The sequence below is a fragment of the Catharus ustulatus genome, chromosome 30 (genome assembly GCF_009819885.2).
Source record: "Catharus ustulatus isolate bCatUst1 chromosome 30, bCatUst1.pri.v2, whole genome shotgun sequence".
Classification (NCBI taxonomy): domain Eukaryota; kingdom Metazoa; phylum Chordata; class Aves; order Passeriformes; family Turdidae; genus Catharus; species Catharus ustulatus.
In genome coordinates, this window is record NC_046250.1 from 3560558 (window position 1) to 3584525 (window position 23968).

The 23968-nt window shown below is 59.0% G+C and overlaps 1 protein-coding gene across 3 annotated transcripts in view; it reads right to left on the bottom strand.

Annotated features, from left to right (window-relative positions):
• GATAD2B (GATA zinc finger domain containing 2B) overlaps nt 1-23483 on the bottom strand; it is a 33966-nt gene extending 10483 nt beyond the window's left edge. For 2 of the 3 annotated variants that reach the window (XM_033082986.1, XM_033082984.1), the window contains exons 1-6: nt 23350-23483; nt 6001-6330; nt 3430-3559; nt 2532-2663; nt 2315-2446; nt 1090-1260 (exon numbers count right to left, since the gene is read on the bottom strand). In XM_033082986.1, the coding sequence (XP_032938877.1) occupies nt 1090-1260; nt 2315-2446; nt 2532-2663; nt 3430-3559; nt 6001-6329 (894 nt within the window). In that variant the 5' untranslated portion in view covers nt 6330; nt 23350-23483. Of the gene's footprint in view, nt 1-1089; nt 1261-2314; nt 2447-2531; nt 2664-3429; nt 3560-6000; nt 6331-12633; nt 12744-23349 lie in introns of those variants that run through there. The other variant, XM_033082985.1, reaches the window with a different exon arrangement.
• Nucleotides 23484-23968: the final 485 nt, after the last annotated feature.

The following is a 23968-nucleotide window of genomic DNA, read 5'->3' on the forward strand; positions in this document are numbered from 1 at the left end:
CCCTACCCCATCTCCCAGTGCCCCACCCCATCTCCCAGTTCCCCACCCCAGTATCCCCAGTTCCCCAGTTCCCAGTATCCCCAGTATCCCCACACACCGGCTGGTAGTTGATGGCGGGGCTGATGCCGGGCGTGCTGCTGCCCCACCCCAGTTCCCAGTTCCCAGTGCTCCATTCCCCAGTGCCCCAGTTCCCAGTATCCACAGTTCACTCCCAGTATCCCCACACACCGGTTGGTAGTTGATGGCGGGGCTGATGCCGGGCGTGCTGCTGCCCCACCCCAGTTCCCAGTTCACCCCCAGTTCCCAGTGCCCCATTCCCCAGTTCCCAGTATCCCCAGTTCCCCAGTTCCCAGTATCCCCACGCACCGGTTGGTAGTTGATGGCCGGGCTGATGCCGGGCGTGCTGCTGCCCCACCCCAGTTCCCAGTACCCCATTCCCCAGTTCCCAGTTCACCCCCAGTTCACCCCCAGTTCCCAGTATTCCCAGTTCACCCCCAGTATCCCCACACACCGGTTGGTAGTTGATGGCCGGGCTGATGCCGGGCGTGCTGCTGCCCCACCCCAGTTCCCAGTTCCCACCCCAGTTCCCAGTTCCCCACCCCATTCCCCAGTTCCCAGTATCCCCAGTATCCCCACACACCGGTTGGTAGTTGATGGCGGGGCTGATGCCGGGCGTGCTGCTGCCCCACCCCAGCTCCCAGTGCCCCATTCCATTCCCCAGTTCCCAGTTCCCAGTTCCCAGTATCCCCACACACCGGTTGGTAGTTGATGGCCGGGCTGATGCCGGGCGTGCTGCTGCCCCAGTTCCCAGTTCCCAGTATCCCCAGTTTACCCCCAGTTCACTCCCAGTATCCCCACACACCGGCTGGTAGTTGATGGCGGGGCTGATGCCGGGCGTGCTGCTGCCCCACCCCAGTTCCCAGTTCACCCCCAGTTCACTCCCAGTATCCCCACACACCGGTTGGTAGTTGATGGCCGGGCTGATGCCGGGCGTGCTGCTGCCCCACTCCAGTTCCCAGTGCCCCATTCCATTCCCCAGTTCCCAGTTCCCAGTTCCCTGTTCCCAGTATCCCCAGTATCCCCACGCACCGGCTGGTAGTTGATGGCCGGGCTGATGCCGGGCGTGCTGCTGCGCACCAGGCCGGGTTTCTGGGGCCCGCGCTGGCCCTGCAGCTGGGCCGGGCTGGGGGCGATGACGCGCTGTGACATCAGCATGTGCGGCAGCGCCGAGCTGGCGGCCGAGCGGATCACGCTGTGACCCTGCGGGGAAACGGGGTCAGCCACGGGGTCAGGGAATGGGATTGGGATTGGGGAACAGGGTCAGCAATGGGGTCAGGGAATGGGATTGGGGAACGGGGTCAGCAGTGGGGTCAGGGAATGGGAATGGGATTGGGGAATGGGGAATGGGGAATGGGGTCAGCAGTGGGGTCAGGGAATGGGAATGGGATTGGGGAATGGGGTCAGCAACGGGGTCAGGGAATGGGATTGGGATTGGGGAATGGGATCAGCAACAGCAGCAGGATGGGGATGGGGAGTGGGATTGGGGAACAGGGAATGGGATCGGGGAGTGGGGAATGGGATTGGGAAATGGGATCAGCAACGGCATCGGGGACTGGGGAATGGGGAATGGGATTGAGGACTGGGGAATGGGAATGGGGAATGGGAATGGGGATTGGGGATTGGGGTTTGGGGAATGGGATCAGCAACGGGGTTGGGACTGGGGAATGGGAATGGGATTGGGGAATGGGATTGGGATCCAGGAATGGCATTGGGGAATGGGACTGGGGATTGGGATGGGGGATAGGGATTGGGAATGGGATTGGGATTGGGAATTGGGATTGGAATTGGAGAACAGGATCAGGAATGGGATCGGGGAACGGGATCAGGAATGGAATCAGGGAACGGGACCAGGAATGGGATTGTGGAAATGGGATCAGGAATGAGATCAGGAATGGGATCGGGGAACGGGATGATCCCAGGAACCAGCACAGAGCGACCCCAAATTCCCCCAGGGCTCCCTGAGCTCAGAGACAAAATAATGGAAAAACAAATCCTGGTTAATGCCCCAAACCCCTCGCTTTTCCTGGGTTTGGCAGGACTGTGGCACATCCCCCTTTCCTGCAGAAGGCCGGAATCGCTCCATGGCCGAGGAGAGCAGCAGAAATCCACGGAGCAAACACTTCCAGAGGCTTTTCCTCCTCAGCAAGGCCGCAGGGCTCGGGGAATCCCCACCCTGACCCCACTCCTGACATCCACAGAGTCAGGAACACCCAATTCCTGACAAATCCAACCCCAGGAGAAGGGGAACGCTCACCTGCAATGTCCTCAGGTTCTGTGGCTCCACGCCCTGGGCTCCAGGCCGCGAGGGGATTTTGGACAGGCCCTGCTGTCCCACGTGGGCAGGGGACGGCTGCACGATGGACGCGGCGTTCTGCACCACGGGGGTCTGGGGCAGAGCTCGGAGTCAGGGCTGGGATCAGGGATCTGCCACCCCAGGGGGCTCAGGGAGGGAGTCCCGGCCCAGCCCTCACCTTCTGCACCACGTTCTCCTTCTGGAGCTGGCTCTGCCGCAGCTTCTTGAGCAGCACCAGCCGCGCCTCCTCCAGCCGCAGCTCGTCCCGCAGCTGCTTGATCAGCTGCTGCCGCTCCTCCAGGCTCTTCCCCTGCAGGGAAAGGGGGAAAGCTCAGCGGGGCAGAGCGGGGAAAGCTGGAATTGTTTGGGAGGTGAGAGCAGGGCTGAGACCAGGATGGGATGAGGAGTGTCCCAAAATTCTGCGTGCAGCCCATCCCTGCCCCAAATCCTTCAACCCAAACCCCAAATCCTTCACCCACCCCATCCCCTGCCCCAAATCCTGCATGCACCCCATCCCTGCCCCAAATCCTTCACCTCAAACCCATCCCTGCCCCAAATTCTGCATGCACCCCATACCCCAAATCCTGCATGCACCCCATCCTGTACCCCAAATCCTTCACCCCATACCCCAAAATCTGGCATGCACCCCATCCCTGCCCCAAATCCTTCATCCCTGCCCTAAATCCTGCATGCACCCCATTCCTGCCCCAAATTCTGCATGCACCCCATCCTGTGCCCCAAATCCTTCATGTACCTCATCCCTGCCCCAAATCCTGCATGTACCCCATCCCAGCCCCAAACCCTTCACCCCAGCCCACCCCATACCCCAAATCCTTCACCCCAAACCCTCCCCAAACCCCAAATCCTTCCCCCCCAGCCCACTCCATACCCCAAATCCTTCACCCCCAGCCCATCCCATACCCCAAATCCTTCACCCCAAACCCACCCCAAACCCTTCACCCTAAACCCTTCCCCCCCAGCCCACCCCATACCCCAAATCCTTCACCCCCAGCCCACCCCATACCCCAAACCCTTTCCCCCCCAGCCCACCCCGTACCCCAAACCCTCCCCCCCACCTTGAACATCTCCAGGTTGGCCGCCTTGAGGCGCTCCTCCATGCGGGAGCTGGAGCGGGGGCTCGAGGCCTCGTTGTCCGACAGGACGATGATGTCGGGGGACGGCGTCAGGCGGCCGCGGTCCGGGTCACTGCGGGGACAGGGGCTGTGAGTGTCGGGGATGGGGAGAGATCCTAAATGTGGGGCTGGGAGCAGGATCCTAAATGTGGGACTGGGAACAGGATCCTGAAATGTGGGGCTGGGAGCAGGATCCTGAAATGTGGGACCCCGCGGTCCGGGTCACTGCGGGGACAGGAGCTGTGAGCGCTCGGGGACGGGGAGAGGGATCCTAAATGTGGGATTGGGAGCATGGATCCTGAAATGTGGGACCCCGCAGTCCAGGTCACTGTGGGGACAGGAGCTGTGAGTGTCGGGGATGGGGAGGGGGATTCTAAATGTGGGGCTGGGAGCAGGATCCTGAAATGTGGGGCTGGGAGCAGGATCCTGAAACGTGGGGCTGGGAGCAGGATCCTGAAATGTGGGACCCCGCGGTCCGGGTCACTGCGGGGACAGTGGCCGTTAGCGCTCGGGGATGGGGAGAGGGATCCTAAAAACTGGGATTGGGGAGTGAGATCCTAAAAACTGGGACGGGGGGAGCAGGATCCTGAAAACTGGGACTGGGAGAGGAGCCCAGAATGTGGGACTGGGGAGCAGGATCTAAAAACTGGGATTGGGCGAGCAGGATCCTGAAATGTGGGATTGGGAGCAGCATCCCAGCACAGGGACTGGGGAGCAGGATCCCATAATGTGGGACTGGGGAGCAGGATCCTAAAAACAGGGACTGGGGAGCAGGACCCCAAAAAGAGGGATTTGGGGAGCAGGATCCCAGAAAATGGGACTGGGAGCAGGATCCTAAAAGATTGGATTGGGGGAGCAGGATACCAAAATGTGGGATTGGGGGAGCAGGATCCTGAAAACTGGGACTGGGGAGCAGGATCCCAAATGTGGGATTGGGAGCAGGATCTAAAAACTGGGATTAGGGGAGCAGGATCTAAAAACTGGGATTAGGGGAGCAGGATCTAAAAACTGGGATTGGGCGAGCAGGATCTAAAAACTGGGATTGGGAACAGGATCCTGAAAACTGGGATTGGGAGCAGGAACCCAGCACAGGGACTGGGGAGCAGGATCCTAAAATGTGGGACTGGGAGCAGGATCCCAAAATGTGGGATTGGGAACAGGATCCTAAAAACAGGGATTGGGGGAGCAGGATCCTAAAAAATGGGATCTGGGGAGCAGGATCCTGAAATGTGGATTGGGGGAGCAGGATCCTAAAAACAGGGACTGGGGGAACAGGATCCTAAAAACTGGAACTGGGGAGCAGGATCCCAGCACATGGGACTGGGGAGCAGGATCCCAAAATGTGGGATTGGGATGCAGGATCCCAGCAGGAAAGGGACCAAGCCCCCTTGACTCAGGGTACCACTCCCATCCCAAACCTCCTGGAGAAGCTCATTCCATGAAGGAAAATCTGCAGGGATATCCAACTGAGCCCTGAGCAGGGAACAAAAGGAGCAGCAGGGGAAAGGAAGGAACCAAATCCAGCGGTGGAATCCAGCGGGATCCAGGCGGGACCATCCCGGGCAGGGACACTCCAGGAAAATCCCTTTGCTATCCTGGATTTCTCTCTGCTGCTGGAGAATCTGGGATAACCCAGCACGGAGCAGGGGCAGGGCTGGGCTCAGAGGCAGCTCCAGCTCCCTGGAAGGTCCTTGGAGTGAGGGCAGGCCCTGGAATTCCTCATCCCAAATTCTGGACACCCAGTTCCAGGTTTGGCTGCTCCGAGGGTGGGAGGATGCTCAGAGCCGGGATTCCTTCAATCCCAAACATTCCAGCTGCTTTTGTGGGTATTCCAAAGCACGGAATTCCAGCAGAGAAATTCCAGAGCATTCCCAGGACAAGGAGCCCATCCAAGCTGCATCCCAGGAGTGATCCCAGGCTCTCCTGGATGAGTGAGGGCTGTCCCAGGGGAGAATCCTGCAGGAGCATCCAGACACATCCAGGCTGGGTTACTGACATTCCATCGGGGCAGAGCCAGAGTCCAGATCCAAGAGGGAAAAGCATCCATGAGGAATCAGCAGCTGTGGGACTCCCTTTGTCCAAGGAGGAGCAGAATTCCAACAGAATCACCGGAGCAGGAGCCATGGCGGGGGTGAGGAGACGTGGAGCACATTCCCAATAAAATCCAGGAAAAGGAGACATTCCCAGTCTCCCTTCTCACAGCAAACATTCCCATTTTGTTCCAGGCTGATTTCCTGATCCAAGTGTCCGATGCTGGTGCCCCACTGGGTAACCCCACATTGCAAATATCCAAGGAATTCCTCTGAGGACGCAGCCCAGACCCTCCAGGGACACCTCCCACCATCCTGGGCTGCTCCAGCCTGGCCTGGGATGAAAAATCCACGAGCCCTGCCTCACCTGTGCCACCCTGACAATTCCTGATTCCTGTTTCCTTCCCAGCACCCTGCTGTCGTGGGAATCCCCTCATCCCAGCGCCCCCCAGCTCTCAGACCCCATTTAAATCCCAGCACCCACCTCCTCCTGGCGCTCATATCCACGGGCTCGTCGTTGATGTTCTCCTTGCCCGGCCGCGCCGCGCTCCGCCCGTCGCCGTGGGGCCGCAGGCTCCCGTTGAGCTTCTCCTCGTAGCCCTTGATGCCGTCCGGCTTCACCGGGAGCTCGTGGGGCACCTCCAGCCCCGCCAGGTCCTTGCGCTTGAGCAGCGCCAGCATCTTGAGCCTCTCCATGGCCTCGTGCCCCTCCATCTTGAGCCGCTTGGCCAGCACGTCCTCGCGCTCCTCCGCCGGCTCCAGGCTCCGCTTGAGCAGGTTCAGGCGCAGCGCGTCCTCCGTCATGCGGTCCATCCTGGGGGGGACGGGACAGGGACAGGTCAGGGACAGGGACAGGGACAGGTCAGGGACAGGGACAGGGTCAGGGACAGGGACAGGGTCAGGGACAGCCACCAAACCCCTGGAGCACCCTCGAGTTTCCTCACGGAGCTCTCAGCTGCTCACGGAGCTCCAAGGACTGGGAGAGCTCCAGCCTCACGGAGTTCCGGCCTTGTGGAGGGCTCCGATCTCCCCATGGAGCTCCAAGGCCTGGGAGAGCTCCAACCTCACGGAGCTCCGACCCCTTGGAGGGCTCCGATCTCCTCACAGAGCTCTGACCTCTCACTCCGATCTCCTCACGGAGCTCTGACCGTTCCGAGTGCTCCGATCTCCCCATGGAGCTCCAACCCCTCAGAGTGCTCCAATCGCCCCACGGAGCTCTGACCTCTTGCTCCAATCTCCTCACGGAGCTCCGACCCCTTGGAGCACTACGATCTCCTCACGGAGCTCTGACCCCACGGAGCGCTCTGCTCTCCCCATGGAGCTCCGACCCCTCAGAGCGCTCCGATCTCCTCACGGAGCTCCGACCTCTTGCTCTGATCTCCTCACAGAGCTCTGACCCCTCAGAGCACTCCAATCTCCTCACGGAACTCTGACCCCTCAGAGCGCGCCGATCTCCTCATGGAGCTCTGACTCCTCACTCCAATCTCCTCACAGAGCTCCGACCTCTCGTTCCAATCTCCTCATGGAGCTCCGACCTCTCGCTCCGATCTCCTCACGGAGCTCTGAACCCTTGGAGCCCTCCGATCTCCCCATGGAGCTCTGACCCCTCAGAGGGCTCCAAACTCCTCATGGAGCTCCAACACATCAGAGGGCTCCATTCTCCCCATGGAGCTCTGACCTCTCGGAGTGCTCCGATCTCCTCATGGAGCTCTGACCCCTCGGAGCGCTCTGATCTCCTCATGGAGCTCCGACCCCTTGCTCCATACTCCTCACGGAGCTCCGACCTCTCGGAGTGCTCTGATCTCCTCACAGAGCTCCGATCCCTCGCTCTGATCTCCCCATGGAGCTCTGATCTCCCCATGGAGCTCTGACCCCTCGGAGCGCTCCGACCTCCTCATGGAGCTCCAACCCCTCAGAGCACTCAGATCTCCTCACGGAGCTCTGACCCCTCAGAGCGCTCCGATCTCCTCATGGAGCTCTGACCTCTCGCTCCAATCTCCTCACGGAGCTCCAATCTCCTCACGGAGCTCCGACCTCTTGCTCCAATCTCCTCACGGAGCTCCGATCTCCTCACGGAGCTCCAGCCTCCCCGTCCCCAGCCAGGCGAGCAGTCTCCCCCTGCGCACGGCCCCGCAATCCCTGCAGGGCAGCACGGTCCCTCCCTCGGGATTTCAGCCCATGGACGCGGCTCAGCGAGGAAGGGGAGCTGGATGAAGGCCCTGGGGAGCCCTGGAACGCCAGGAAATCCCCAGCGCTGCTTTTCCCGGCAGGAATGCTCGGCAGCGCCGGGATGGAGGCACGGGCGGGTCCATCCCCGCCCTCCCACCTCTGCGGCTCCCCAGCTCCAGGTGCAGGAATGCCCTCTGGAAAACAGGGAGCCCATCCCAACCCCATCCCAGGCCTGGAGCCCATCCCAGCCCCGCTCCCAGGCTGATAAGGAACCAGCTCCGACAACAAAGAGCCACAGGAGCTCCACCTGCAAACCAGCTGGGCGAGGCCTTTCCCTCGGAGCAGGGCTGGGGACCGGGACAAACAGCTGGGGAAGAGCTGGGAATTCCGTGGGGTGGCTCGGGAGCACCGGGAACGGCTCAATCCGCAGGGAACACGAGGTGTTCTGTGCTCCCGGCACATGGAGCTGCTGCACACCTGCACGGACCCAGCTCCGAGCCATCCCTGGGATGAACCTTCCCTTTCAGCCAGGAGGAGGCTGAAATCCCGGGAATGACACATCCAGCCCCCAGGAGCGGCAGGAGAAGCGGCGGAAATCCCGAGAAGCGGCGGCCGGGGCTCTTCCCTACCTGCCGATCCCGTCTCCCCGCACGTCTCCCGGATTTAGCCCGGCAAGCCGGGACAGGCCGCGGGAGCCGCTCCCGCCCCCGTCCCGCGGGAGTGACCCCGGGGGATCGGGGATGTTCCAGACACCCCGGGAGCGCCGGAGCCGCGCCCTGCGCTGCGGCTGGAGCGGCTGGGAGCACGCCAGCACCCCGGGGAGCAGCCAGACACCCGAGGAGGAGGAGGAGGAGGAGGAGGGAGAGGTCCACAGGACCAACATCCCACAGGGTGATCCCAGCTGGGAGATCCTGGGCCAGGTTTCCTGGGAAAGGATCCTGCAGGAATTCCGGGGACATCACCGAGGTGGGCTCCCCAGCGCCCTCCCCTCGGGAATTCCAAACGGATCCAAAGGAATGGGGCCCAGCGCTGTTAATCCGCTCCAGAGGTTTTCCAGGCTCGGCCAGATCCAATAAAAATTAAATTAGGATTGGGAATTGGATGGGGCCCTTTGGCTGGAGGGGGAAGGGGAGGATGCAGAGCGCTGGGAAAGCTCCTGGTTCCGTGCAGAAATCCAAAGAGCAGGAATGATCCCAGCCCCGGGGATCAGCAGGTCGGGAGGCTCATCCCAAACCGGATCATCCGGCCCCGGTGCCCTCCGGCACGGCTTCCGGGGATCCGGCACAGCCTCTCCCTTCAGCTCCTCCTCATGGAACCAAATCCCAAATGAGCCAAATCCAGGAGCAGAATTCCAGAGCGGGATGAGCAGGGTGGGCTGGAGCCGAGCTCGGGACCAGGATTCCAGAGCGGGATGAGCAGGGTGGGCTGGAGCCGAGCTCGGAGCTCTCCGGGAACGCCGGGCTCCGTCCCCCCACGGCGATTCCCGGATTCCCCACGCGCTCCCCGGCACGTTCCGCTGGCTCCGGGCGCTGCTCCCGCTCCCAGCCCCGGCAGGACGGGTTTGGCCTCGGCACACAAACGGAGCAGCGCCCCGTTTTCCGTGGATATTGGATGTGGTGCCCACGGCGGGGAAAAAATCCGACCAAAAAAAATTAAAAAAATAAAAACCTCAGCGTGAGGATTTGAAAGGCTGGGCCAGGAGGAGGGATAGTCCAGGGAGAAGTGGGAATATCCAGGGAGAGACGCAGCCAGGAGGGGAAATATCCCGGGATTTGTGCGGTGGAATGCAGAACCAAGCCTTGGCAGCACCGGGAGGTAATTCCAGCCAGAGTTCAGCCAGGGAGCTCCCGGCCCTTCCAGCCTCCCTGGAGGGTTTTCCTTTGGGTCAAACCCCACGGTGTGCATCCGGCCCCAATTCCCGGCCTTGGATCCTCTGGAGCTCATGGAGGGGCTGGAATTCCTGATCCGTCACCAGGAATGATCCTGATCTGCCAGGAATGATCTCTGATCTGCCAGGAATGATCCCTGATCCATCACCAGGAATGATCCCTAATCCCCCCCGAGAGATCCCTGATCCATCACCAGGAATGTTCCTGATCCAACAGGAACGATCTCTGATCTGCCAGGAATGATCCCTGATCCACCACAAGGAATGATCCCTGATCCATCACGAGGGATCCCTGATCCATCACCATGAATGATCCTGATCCACCAGGAATGATCCTTGATCCCCCATGAGGGATCCCTGATCCATCACCAGGAGTGATCCCTGATCTGTCAGGAACGATCCCTGATCCTCCATGAGGGATCCCTGATCCATCACCAGGAATGCTCCTGATCCACCAGGAATGATCCCTGATCCCCCACAAGGGATCCCTGATCCACCAGGAACGATCCCTGATCCCCCACCAGGAATGATCCCCGATCCCCCACAAGGGATCCCCAATCCCCCACAAGGGATCCCTGATCCCCCACAAGGGATCCCAGTGCTCCCAGTGCCCCCCAGCACGCTCCCATTTCCCAGCCCCGCTCCAGCACCGCTGTAATTCCGCCCAGCGGAGCCGCCGGCAGCCCCGGAGCGGCTGAGTTGGATCCCTGGGATCCGAGGGAGTGAGGATGGGAAATCAGGGACAAACCAACCCTCTGGCACTCCCAGGAACAGACCTCAGGGAGCCCAGAGCATCCCCCAGCGCCCACCTGGGGCTGGAATGCCAGAAGGAATCCCAGCATCCAAACCCAGCGTGATCCCAAACGGGAACATCCATCCCGAGCCACATCCAGGACAGGACAGATTAAAATCCGGATTAAAATCTGGTTAAATCCATTTAAATCCCAGATCCTGCAGCTCACCCAAACCCCCCCAGGCCAGGATCCCAGCGCGGGGCCGGCTCCCCATCGCGCTCCGGGGGCCGGGATCGGCACATCCCGGCGCCGAACGCGCTCCGGCACGGAACACAAAATGGCTGGCTCCCAGGGCGAGCGCTCCCGAGGAACGCCAGGAAAAGGATAATCACCTAAAAAGGTAATTAGGATTTAACGGCTCGGCGGCGGGATCCGGGAGCGCCGCTGCAAAGGGAAGGGAAGGGGGGAGAAAAAACTCCGGGGTTGAACAAAAACCGCGCCTGCTGCTCCAGGGATCCCAGGAATGCTGTGCAGGAATTCTGAGCAGGTAAGGGAGGCTGGGGGGATTTAAAGGAATCCCTAAAAACGGCCCTGGAAGCGACAGGGAGGTGGCTGCTCCCGGGAATGAGAGGGAAGATTTGGGAAGACAAAAATGGGAGGGTGGGATGGGAGCAGGCACGGGGATGTGGGAATTCCTGCGGAGAAACTGCTCCAGGGGTTGTGCTGTTCCCAAGGTGGGGACAGACACCTGTCCCTGCTCCGACACGCCGGCCCCAGAGCCGAGAGCTCCCAAAATTCCGGATCTCCCTGAGCCTGGATCTCCCAGAGCCTGAATCCCTCAAATTCCAGATCTCCCAGAGCCTGGATCTCCCAGAGCCTGGATCCCTTAAATTCCAGATCTCCCAGAGCCTGGATCTCCCAGAGCCTGGATCTCTTAAATTCCAGACATCCCAGAGCCTGGAGCTCCCAGAGCCTGAATCTCCCAAATTCCAGAGCTCCCAGAGCCTGGATCTCCCAAAATTCCGGATCTCCCAGAGCCTGGATTCCCCAGAGCCTGGATCCCTCAAATTCCAGACATCCCAGAGCCTGGATCCCTTAAATTCCAGACATCCCAGAGCCAAGATCTCCCAAAATTCCAGACATCCCAGAGCCTGGATCCCTCAAATTCCAGACATCCCAGAGCCAAGATCTCCCAAAATTCCAGACATGCCAGAGCCTGGATCCCTCAAATTGCAGATCTCCCAGAGCCAAGATCTCCCAAAATTCCAGATTTCCCAGAGCCTGGATCCCTCAGTTCCGGACATCCCAGAGCCAAGATCTCCCAAAATTTCGGATCTCCCAGAGCCTGGATCCCCCAAATTCCGAACATCCCAGAGCATGGATATCCCAGAGCCTGGATCTCTTAAATTTCAGACATCCCAGAGCCTGGATCCCCCAAATTGCAGATCTCCCAGAGCCTGGATCTCCCAAAATTCCAGATTTCCCACAGCCTGGATCCCCCAATTCCAGACATCCCAGAGCCTGGATCTCCCAAAATTCCAGATTTCCCAGAGCCTGGATCCCGCAGTTCCGGATCCCCAGCCCGGGATGTGCCCGGATTCTGCACGAGGCTGAGGATGGGAAGCAGGAAAAGCAGGAAAGGAGGAAATTCCTCCCTCCCAAGAAGTGCTTCCCATCCCTGCCGAGTTTGTGCTCCTGTCCAAATCCGTCCCTCGGGAGCAGGGATCGCCGGCGCCGCGTCCCACCCCGGGATTTTCGGGATGTGGGAATTCCACAAGCTGCATGAGGCAGGGAGGGGGAAAAAAAAAGACCCAAAAACTTCACAAAGTCTGCCAGAGGGATAAAAACCCCGGGAGGCGCGGCTGGGACGGGCCGGGCAGCTGGAAAAGGCTGCGGGGAAAGGGAAGGGAAGGAGGGGATGGGACGGGAGCGGCGCGGCCCCCCTCCCCATCCGGGATGACGCAGGCTGCCCCGGCTCCTTATTATAACGCTCGCTGCCCGATTTCCTCGACTGCGGGCGCTGCCTTTGTGCGGCCCGGCCCCGTTAATCACCCACCGATAATTAAATCGGTGATTTTTGGTGGGGAGGGGGGTGACACAAATCATTTCTGCCACCCCTGCAGCGGGCAGGGCGGGATGGGAGCTGGAATAGCGATGGATGGGGGAGGGAAGGGAGAAGGGAATCCATGGCAAACCGATTAAAACATCCCCACAAAAAAACAAAAAAAAATAAAAAAAAAAAAAAAAAAAAAAAAAAAGGAAACAAGGCTGGCAAATTGACACGAGAAGCACGAGGAGCCCCTTTTGTCCGCTCGCGGGTACTCACAGGTCCAATCCTCCCGCTGCCCGCGGCTGCCCAGCAAGGTTTGGAGCGGCTCGGGGGGGCCCGGCAGCGGCCGGGGAAGGGGCAGGGGGCCGGGCAGGACCCCGCGCTCCATCGCCCGCGGAGCCGCAGCCGCAGCCGGAGCGGAGCCGCGCTCCGAGCGGGCCCTTCCCTGCCAATCATGCGCGTTCTGTTTTATTAAACAAAAGAAAAGGGGGGATGCTGACTTTTTTCCCATGATGCCTCGCGGGGCAGGGAAAAAGAGAAGGGAGGGAAAAAAAAAAAAAAACGGGAATTAAAAAAAAAAAAAAATTGGAACGAAAAAAAAAATTTTTTTTAAATTTTTTTTTTTTTTTTTTTTTTTTTTTTAAAATCCGGTCGCGACCGGTTTGGCACCTCCCGACATGGGGATGGTTTCGGATTTTTTTTTTTTTTTTTTTTTGGGGGGGGGTGTTAATTTTTGCCGGGATTTCGGCGCTGGCGCGGCCGCCCCCTCCCCGCTCCCCCTCCCCCGCTCCTGGCCCCCCGCCAAACTTTGTCTTCATTCATGGAAGCTCCTTCCCTCCCCTGGAATTTTAACTGTTTCCCTCCCAAAAAAACCAGCGCCGGCGCCGGGATCCGCCCCTCCCGTTCCCAAAAAACGCGGCCCGAGGTCGGGCCCGGCGGCGGAGCAGCCCCGGGATCGCGGGGAGGATGCGAAAGGATCCGGGAATGGGCGAGGGGAAACCGGGAATGGGCGAGGGGAAACCGGGAATGGGCGAGGGGAAACCGGGAATGAGCGAGGGGAAACCGGGAATGAGCGAGGGGAAACCGGGAATGAGAGAAGGGAAACCGGGAATGAGAGAAGGGAAAACCGGGAATGGGCGAGGGGAAACCGGGAATGGGCGAGAGGAAACCGGGAATGGGCGAGGGGAAACCGGGAATGAGAGAAGGGAAACCGGGAATGGGCGAGGGGAAACCGGGAATGAGCGAGGGGAAACCGGGAATGAGCCCAGGGAAACCGGGAATGAGCCCAGGGATCCGGGAATGAGCCCAGGGAAACCGGGAATGAGCCCAGGGAAACCGGGAATGAGCCCAGGGATCCGGGAATGAGCCCAGGGATCCCAGGGAATGAGTCCAGGGATCCCAGGGAATGTGCAAAGGGATCCGGGAATGAGCCCAGGGATCCGGGAATGAGCCCAGGGATCCGGGAATGAGCCCCGGGAATGCTCAAAGGGATCCCAGGGAATCGAGAGATCCCTGGGAAGGTGCTGAGGGATCCCAGGGAACATTCCAAGGGATCCCAGGAAGGTTCCAGGAATGTGGATACAGATGGAATCCGTGAGGGATGTCACTGAGGACGCCACAATCCAAGGGATGGAGAATCCAAGGGATGGAGAATCCAGGAGATGGAGAATCCCAGGGATGGAGAATCCATGGATGGAGAATCCAGGGATGGAGAATCCAGGGATGGAGAATTCCACGGATGGAGAATCTAAAGGATGGAGAATCCAAGGGATGGAGAATCCCAGAGATGGAGAACCCCAGGAGATGGAGAATCCCAGGGATGGAAAACACGGTTTTAAACCAAAACACAGGAGCCTGAGCCTGGATATTCAGAATTCCTTGCTCCCTGTGAGGGTGCTGAGGTTCTATCCCAGGTTATCCCAGGTTATCCCAGGAATCTGAGGGTGCTGAGGTTCTATCCCAGGTTATCCCAGGAATCTGAGGGTGCTGAGGTTCTATCCCAGGTTATCCCAGGTTATCCCAGGAATCTGAGGGTGCTGAGGTTCTATCCCAGGTTATCCCAGGAATCTGAGGGTGCTGAGGTTCTATCCCAGGTTATCCCAGGTTATCCCAGGAATCTGAGGGTGCTGAGGTTCTATCCCAGGTTATCCCAGGAATCTGAGGCTGCTCCATCCCTGGAAGTGCTCGAGGCCAGGCTGACAGGGCCTGGAGCAGATGGAAGGTGCTGGATTCCCCAGACACTCCGACATTCCCATATCCCCAAATCCCGCTCCGGGGGAGCCTGGGAACCCCGCAGCATTCCAGCACCGGAACCCCCTTTGCCTTCCCTGGCTAAAATGGAACAATTTGGTTTCCAGAGGGGGAAAGGATTAATTAGCTCTAATTGCACGCTGGTTTCCATGGATTTATCAGCTAATGAGGGGGTGGGATGAGCCCTGGGATGATTTATTCCAGGCTGTGTCCATGGAAAACGCAGAGGGCACAGCAGAGCAGTGAGTTCCTTCATTTCTCCGTTCCACTGGATTTCCAGGACCATCCCATCCCTGTTTTCCGCAGGCTGGGGACTCAGGAAGGGATGAAATCCATCCCAGCACACCTGGGGAGGTGCATCCCTCCCTCCTGCTCCGAAATTTCCAGCAGATCTTCAGGCAAAGGAAGCGCTAAAACATCATCCAACTGGATTTGGGGTTTTCTCCATCCTTGGATTCTCCATCCTTTGAATTCTCCATCCCTGGGATTCTCCATCCCTGAATTCTCCATCCCTGGGATTCTCCATCCCTGGGATTCTCCATCCCTGGATTCTCCATCCCTGGGATTCTCCATCCCTGGGATTCTCCATCCCTGGATTCTCCATCCCTGGATTCTCCACCCTTTGGATTCTCCATCCCTGGATTCTGCATCCCTGGGATTCTCCATCCCTGGATTCTCCATCCCTGGATTCTCCATCCCTGGATTCTCCATCCTTTGGATTCTCCATCCCTGGATTCCCCATCCCTTGGATTCTCCATCCTTGGGATTCTCCATCCCTGGGATTCTCCATCCCTTGGATTCTCCATCCCTGGATTTTCCATCCCTGGGATTCTCCATCCCTGGGATTCTCCATCCCTGGGATTCTCCATCCCTTGGATTCTCCATCCCTGGATTCCCCATCCCTGGGATTCTCCATCCCTTGGATTCTCCATCCCTGGATTTTCCATCCCTGGGATTCTCCATCCCTGGGATTCTCCATCCCTGGGGTTCTCCATCCCTGGATTCTCCATCCCTTGGATTCTCCATCCCTGGGATTCTCCATCCCTGGATTCCCCATCCCTGGGATTCTCCATCCCTGGGATTCTCCATCCCTGGATTCTCCATCCCTGGGATTCTCCATCTCATGGATTCTCCACCTCTGGATTCTCCATCCCTGGATTCTCCATCCCTTGGATTCTCCATCCCTGGATTCTCCACCCTTTGGATTCTCCATCCCTGGGATTCTCCATCCCTGGGATTCTCCATCCCTGGGGTTCTCCATCCCTGGGGTTCTCCATCCCTGGGGTTCTCCATCCCTGGGATTCTCCATCCTTTGGATTCTCCATCCCTGGATTCCCCATCCCTTGGATTCTCCATCCTTTGGATTCTCCATCCCTGGGATTCTCCATCCCTGGGATTCTCCATCCCTGGGATTCTCCATCCCTTGGATTCTCCATGTCATGGATTCTCCATCCCTGGGATTCTCCATCCCTGGATTCTCCATCCCTGGGATTCTCCATCCCTGGGATTCTCCATCCCTTGGATTCTCCATCCCACTGCACAAGCTGGAATTTGTCAGGGCTCCAAGATTTAATTGGGATCCAGGATTTAATAAAGAGGAAAATCCAGAGTTTGGAGCTGGTCAAGAAGGCTCAGGGGATTGTTCTGGAATTCCCTGGAATTCTGAGTCCCTGCTGCGGATGTTGGGATGGGTTTGAGGAGCGGGAAAATCCCTCATGGATATGGGAGGAGCTGCAACTGGGAGCAAACTGGGAGCAAACTGGGAGCAGCCAGGATTCCCAACCCTTCCCTCAGCCAAGGACGAACCCCTGGAGCATCAGAATTCCCAGGGAAACAGCCCCAGCAGGTTTCCCAGCCAGGCCCTCCCTGAAAACCGGGATTTGGGGAGCGCAGACGGAGCAGCCACGCCTGGAGGTCGGGATTGGGGAATCTCAGGGGGATTTTGGGGAGATTCTCACTCACACCTGACTGGGAGAACAGAAATGGATGACAAGGAGCAGCCTAATCCCAAAAAACACCAGGATTCAGGCACCCATCTTCTGAGAGCCCACGGAAGCGAAGCCCAAATTTTATCGGGAAAAACACACCAAGGACTCCATCAGGTTCCAAAACGGGACAATTTCAGGATTTGGCCCCAAAATCCAGCCTGGAGTGGAGTGTGTGAGCAGGGATGGAGCAGGGATGGAGCAGGGATGGAGCAGGGATGGAGCAGGGATGGAGCAGGGATGGAGCAGGGATGGAGCAGGGATGGAGCAGGGATGGAGCTGGGATGGAGCAGGGATGGAGCAGGGATGGAGCAGGGATGGAGCAGGGATGGAGCAGGGATGCGAGGAGGATCCATGGAAATCACACCCGGCCTCCTCGGTGCCGGGTCAGCGCTAATTTTAGGCTTGGAAGCGCCGCTCCCAACACCCTGCGGATTCCAGAGGCTGGAGCTGCTCTTCAGAGGGATTGCAGGCATGTTCCAGAGAGTTCCATCCTGAACATCCAGCGGAGACTCCAGGGATCTGGGATCCGAGGGCAGCGCTCTCCCCTTCCCCCAGCTCATCCCAGACCTGCCAGGGCCGGGGAAAATCCCAGAAATAAAACCAGGAGCAATCCCAGAGCCACAGGCCCTTTCCCAGGGATGGGGATGATGGATCCATCCAGGAAATAAAACCAGGAACAATTCCAGAGTCACAGCCCGTTCCCAGGGATGGGGATGATGGATCCATCATGGAGAAAATCCCAGGAAATAAAACCAGGAGCAATCCCAGAGTCACAGCTCCTTCCCCATGGATGGGATGATGGATCCATCACAGGAAATCCCAGGAAATAAAACCAGGAGCAATCCCAGAGCCACAGCTCCTTCCCCATGGATGGGGATGATGGATCCATCATGGGAAAATCCCAGGAAATAAAACCAGGAGCAATCCCAGCACTGCAGACCCTTCCCCATGGATGGGATGATGGATCCATCACAGGGAAAATCCCAGGAAATAAAACCAGGAACAATCCCAGCACTGCAGCCACTTCCCCAAGGACGGGTCTGATGGATCCATCACAGGGAAAATCCTGGGAAATAAAACCAGGAACAATTCCAGTGCAGCAGCCCCTTCCCCAGAGATGGGTCTGATGGATCCATTGCAGGGAAAATCCCAGGAAATAAAACCAGGACCAATCCCAGAGCCATAGCCCCTTCCCCAGGGATGGGGATGATGGATCCATCATGGAGAAAATCCCAGGAAATAAAACCAGGACCAATCCCAGCACTGCAGCCCCTTCCCCAGGGATGGGGATGATGGATCCATCGCAGGGAAAATCCCAGGAAATAAAACCAGGAACAATCCCAGCGCTGCAGCCCCTTCCCCAGGGATGGGGATGATGGATCCATCACAGGGAAAATCCCGGGAAATAAAGCCAGGAACAATCCCAGAGTCACAGCTCCTTCCCCAGAGATGGGGATGATGGATCCATCACAGGAAATCCCAGGAAATAAAAACAGGAACAATTCCAGAGTCACAGCCCGTTCCCAGGGATGGGGATGATGGATCCATCATGGGGAAAATCCCAGGAAATAAAACCAGGAGCAATCCCAGTGCTGCAGACCCTTCCCCAGGGATGGGGATGATGGATCCATCATGGAGAAAATCCCGGGAAATAAAACCAGGAACAATCCCAGAGTCACAGCTCCTTCCCCAGGGATGGGGATGGTGGATCCATTGCAGGGAAAATCCCAGGAAATAAAACCAGGAGCAAGCCCAGAGTCACAGCTCCTTCCCCATGGATGGGATGATGGATCCATCACAGGAAATCCCAGGAAATAAAACCAGGAACAATCCCAGAGTCACAGCCCCTTCCCCAGGGATGGGGATGATGGATCCATCACAGGAAATCCCGGAAATAAAACCAGGAACAATCCCAGAGTCACAGCCCCTTCCCCACAGATGGGATGACGGATCCATCACAGGAAATCCCGGAAATAAAACCAGGAACAATCCCAGAGTCACAGCTCCTTCCCCAGGGATGGGGATGATGGATCCATCATGAGGAAAATCCCAGGAAATAAAACCAGGAACAATCCCAGAGTCACAGCTCCTTCCCCAGGGATGGGGATGATGGATCCATCGCAGGGAAAATCCCAGGAAATAAAACCAGGACCAATCCCAGAGCCACAGCCCCTTCCCCAGGGATGGGATGACGGATCCATCATGGGCTGGGAGGGAGCTGGGACAGGGATGTGGAGTGGCAGGAATGATTTAGTGGGAATGATTCAGGTGGGATTTTGGGATGAAATGCAGGCACATCCCAACACGTCCCATCCCAGCCATGGCACCGGGAGCATCCCGAGGTTCTGCAAACGTGGAATGTCCCAAAATCCTGGGAAAGGGCCCGAAGCACCAACAGAACCAACACAGTCCCCAGGAGTACGGAGCAGAATTCTGAGATCTTTGGAAATCCAAACCCACAATTTCCACCAGGACGGACCAGGGAGCGTTTTGCCATCGGACAGGGAAGAGCCAAGCGTGGAAAGCTGTCGGTGAACCGGGAAATGACCGGGAAAAAGCTGCAGCCATTGATTTTCCTCAGATCCCGGTGAAGGGATCCAGGAAATTCCTCTCCTGGCGTGTCAGGGGATCCTGATCCCCTTGGAATTCCACATCCCGAGGGGGAAGTGCTGCCGAGGAGATCCTGATGGGACAAACCCCGCCGAGCAGGAATTCCCGGCCTTCCCTGCCCCGGAACAGCCGAGGGGAGGATGGGCCCGCCCACTCCGGAGGGATGCTGGGGGGGAAGGGGACAGAGGGAGGGATGGATGAATGACGGATCAATGATGGAAGAAGGGATGAATGGAGGGAGGGATGGAGGGATGCATGGAGGGATGGATGGAGGGAGGGATCGATGATGGAGGGAGGGATGGATGACGGATGGATGATGGATGGATGGATGGAGGAATGGATGAATGGAAGGAGGCATGGGTGGATGATGGATAGATGGACAAATGGAGGGATGGATGAGGGATGGACAGATGGATGATGGATGGATGGAGGGATGCATGGAGAAATGGATGATGGATGGGTGGATGGAGGGATGGATGGATGATGGATGGATGGATGATGGATGGAGGGAGGAATGGATGGAGGGATGATGGATGGAGGGATGGATGGACAGATGCAGAGACAGATAATGGATGGATGGACAGATGGATGGAGGAATGGACAGATGGATGGACAGATGGACAGATGATGGATGATGAATGGACAGATGGATGGACAGACGGACAGATGATGGATGATGGATGGATGGATGGATGGACTGATGGACGGATGGACAGATGGATGATGGATGGATGATGGATGGATGGTGGATGATGGATGGATGATGGATGGAGGGATGGACAGATGGATGGAGGAATGGATAGATGGACAGACAGATGGATGGATGGATGATGGAGGGAGTGATGGATTGATGATGGATGGAGGGATGGACGGACAGATGGACGGATGGATGATGGATAGAGGGATGGATGGATGATGGATGGAGGAATGGAGGAATGGATGGATGAATGGAGGGATGGATGGAGGGATGGACAGACAGATAATGGATGGATGGACGGACAGATAGATGATGGATGGAGGGACAGATGGATGATGGATGGACAGATGACGGATGGATGGATGGACGGACAGATGGACAGATGGATGATGGATGGAGGGATGGATGGAGGGACAGATGGATGATGGATGGATGGATGGATGGACAGATAGATGATGGATGGAGGGACAGATGGATGATGGATAGAGGGATGGAGGAATGGATGGATGAACGGAGGGATAGATGGAGGGATGGAGGGATGGAGGGATGGATGGAGGGATGGACAGACAGATAATGGATGGATGGATGGACAGATAGATGATGGATGGAGGGACAGATGGATGATGGATGGATGATGGACAGAGGGATGCACGCTCCCGTCGGCGCTGGCCTCGTGCCCGGGAAAGGCGCCAGGAGAAGGCGGCACCGAATCCCGAAGGATCAGAACCATCCCTGGGTGGATCCCAGCGACAATCCAGGGAATCCAGCACCGTCCTGAGGGGGATCCCCAGGGATGGCAGCTCCACTTCACCCCAGCACCAACCCCAGCGCCGTGGGTGTCCCAAATCCCGACTCCCAGTCCCCAAAACCCCCGAAATTCCCGAACAACCGCGGCTGCCTGTGCGATCCCGCCCCAGCCCCCACCCGGGAGCACCGAGGAACAGGAGTCAAATCCTCCCACACTCCTGCCAGGAGGAGGCTGTTCCCATTCCCGTGCTCCCCCTTCCTCCTCCTCCTCCTCCTCCTGCCATGCAGCGGCCGAGGAAGCTCCAGAAAATCAAATGGATGTTAAAATAAAAAAAAATAAAAAATGCTCTGGAAAAGCCAATCGATCCCGGCGCATCCGTACGTCGCCGCTCTTCCTCCCTGCTCCCAGATTCCCAAATCTCCTCCTCCTCCTCCTCCTCTGTTCCCGGCAAACCACCCCCTCCCCCCGCCATCACAGAGCCCTTCTCCAGGCTCCAGAAGTGCCCAAACGCCTCGATTTGGGGAATCTGGGAAAGCATTCTCCTCGAGGAGCACAGATCCTCACCCTCGGGAGAGGAATCCTCTCGGATCTGCTCCTGGGAGAGGATCCAGCTTCCCAAACCCGGGTGAGGAAGGGTCTGTGCCCCCTCCCTTTCCACCCCAATCCCACCCAAAAACGGGGAAGGGGAGAAGGAGGCTCCAGCTCCGCGTTATTCCGGGGATGGCAAAGTTTCCCTGCTGGCACCGGGAAGAGAGGGGGGAGCAGCAGGAAAAGAGGGAGAATCCCGCGGGGCGGAAATCCTGGATGAGGCCGGGACCCGCTTCCAGCAGGGGACGGGGAAAGGACCGGGAAGGACCGGGAAGGACCGGGAATCGCTCCCGGATCCCGGCACGGAACAAAGGGGGGGGGTTCCCGGTACCCGCCCCCCCAAACCCCGCCGGGATCCCCCGGGCCGCCCCCGCCCCTTCCCCGATTTCCTGGGGGATTCCCCCGGGCTGATCCCCAAAATCTGAGCTCAGCTCTCCAAAATCCCCCCCAGACCCATCTGGTTTTACTCCTCAACCGCCTCGTTCTGCCACCCCAAAATCCATCTGCTTTGTGCCCCCAAAAATCCGAGCTCTCCCCCTCCCCAAAAATCCAAAAATCCCTGAGCTCTGCCCCCACCAACCCGGCTGTGCCCCAAATTTCAGCTCTGCGCCCCCAAATCCCCGAGCCCCGCAATCCCAAATCTTTGAGATCTGCTCCCCAAAACCCGAGCTCTTCCCCCTCCCAGATCTGCTTTGTGTCCCCCAATCCTTGCGGCTCTGCTCCCCAAGTCCCTGGGCTCGGCACCCCCAAATCTCTGATCTCTGCTCCCCCAAATCTCTGAGCTCTGCCCCCCAAAAGCCGAGCTCTGCCCCCCAAAGCCGAGCTCTGCTCCCCCAAAGCCGAGCTCTGCTCCCCCAAACCGAGCTCTGCCCCCCCAAATCCCTGAGCTCTGCTCCCCAAATCCGAGCTCTGCTCCCCAAATTTCTGATCTCTGCTACCCAAATCCGAGCTCTGCTCCCCCAAATCCGAGCTCTGCCCCCCCAAATCCGAGCTCTGCTCCCCAAATCTCTGATCTCTGCTACCCAAAGCCGAGCTCTGCTCCCCAAAGCCGAGCTCTGTTCCCCAAATCTCTGAGCTCTGCTCCCCAAATTTCTGATCTCTGCTCCCCCAAACCAAGCTCTGCTCCCCCAAATCTCTGATCTCTGCTCCCCCAAACCGAGCTCTGCTCCCCCAGATCCCTGAGCTCTGCTTCCCCAAATTTCTGATCTCGGCTCCCCCAAAGCCGAGCTCTGCTCCCCCAGATCCCTGAGCTCTGCTTCCCCAAATTTCTGATCTCGGCTCCCCCAAAGCCGAGCTTTACTCCCCCAAACCGAGCTCTGCTCCCCCAAATCTCTGATCTCTGCTTCCCCAAATCCGAGCTCTGCCCCACCAAAGCCGAGCTCTGCTCCCCCAGATCCCTGAGCTCTGCTCCCCCAAATCCGAGCTCTGCCCCCCCAAACCGAGCTCTGCTTCCCCAAATTTCTGATCTCTGCTCCCCAAATCCGAGCTCTGCCCCCCCAAATCCGAGCTCTGCTCCCCCAAATCCGAGCTCTACTCCCTCAAAGCCAAGCTCTACTCCCTCAAAGCCGAGCTCTGCTCCCCCAAATCCGAGCTCTGCCCCACCAAAGCCGAGCTCTGCTCCCCAAATCTCTGATCTCTGCTACCCAAAGCCCAGCTCTGCTTCCCCCAAACTGAGCTCTGCTCCCCAAATTTCTGATCTCTGCTACCCAAATCCGAGCTCTGCCCCCCCAAAGCCGAGCTCTACTCCCCTAAATCCGAGCTCTGCCCCACCAAATCCGAGTTCTGCTCCCTCAAATCCGAGCTCTGCTCCCCAAATTTCTGATCTCTGCTCCCCCAAACCGAGCTCTGCCCCCCCAATCCGAGCTCCGCCGCCGCCCAGCCCCTCGGGCTCTGCCCCCCCAAACCCGAGCTCCGCGTCCCCAAGGCACAGCCCCGATCGCCCGCAGCCCCGCGGGCTCTGCCTCCTGCCCGCAGCCCCCCCAGATCGCCCCTCAGCGCCCCCAAAATCCGCCCCAAAATCCCCCTCCCATCCCCCGGGTCTCGCCCCCCCCCTCACGCAGGCCCTGCCCCGCCCCCGCCGGGCCCGGCCCCACCGCCCCCGCAGGCCTCACCTGGCTCGGGGGTCGCGGGGGGGTCGCGGCGCGTTCCCGGCGTTTCCCGGCGTTCCGCGGTGGATTCCCGGCGGATCCCGGCGGGTCCCGGGGGGTCCCGGGGGTCCCGGGCCGGGCGGGCGGAGCAGACGCGGCCGCCGCCGAGCGCAACCGGCACCACCACAAACAATGCCGCTGATTGGCCGCCGCCGCCGCCGCGCCCGCCCCGCCTCCCGACCCCAGCCGCGACGCCCATTGGTGCGGCGCGCTGACAGGCACACCGTCCCACCAATCGCATCGCTGCAATCCGCTCTTAGCCCTCCTCCACACTTTTACTGGATTTCTCATTAATGATTGACGTCCCGCTGCACCAATGGCAACGCGCCGAGCTTCCCCGCGGGGCGCCTTTAATGGGTCCCCGGGTCTGAACATCCGGGTATCGCGGGCGGCGCGCGGTGGCGGCGCTCTGCTCCTCTCCCGGCCCGTGCGGGAGTTTTGTCCCTTCGCGGCCGCCGTACCCGCCCCGGGCCCGGTGCCGGCCCGGTTCCGCCGCACGTGGCGCCGGTGCGAGGCCGCGCGGGGCTCCGGGGACGCTCCCGGCTCCGGGAGCACCGGGCGGAACCCCCCCGCACGCCCCCAG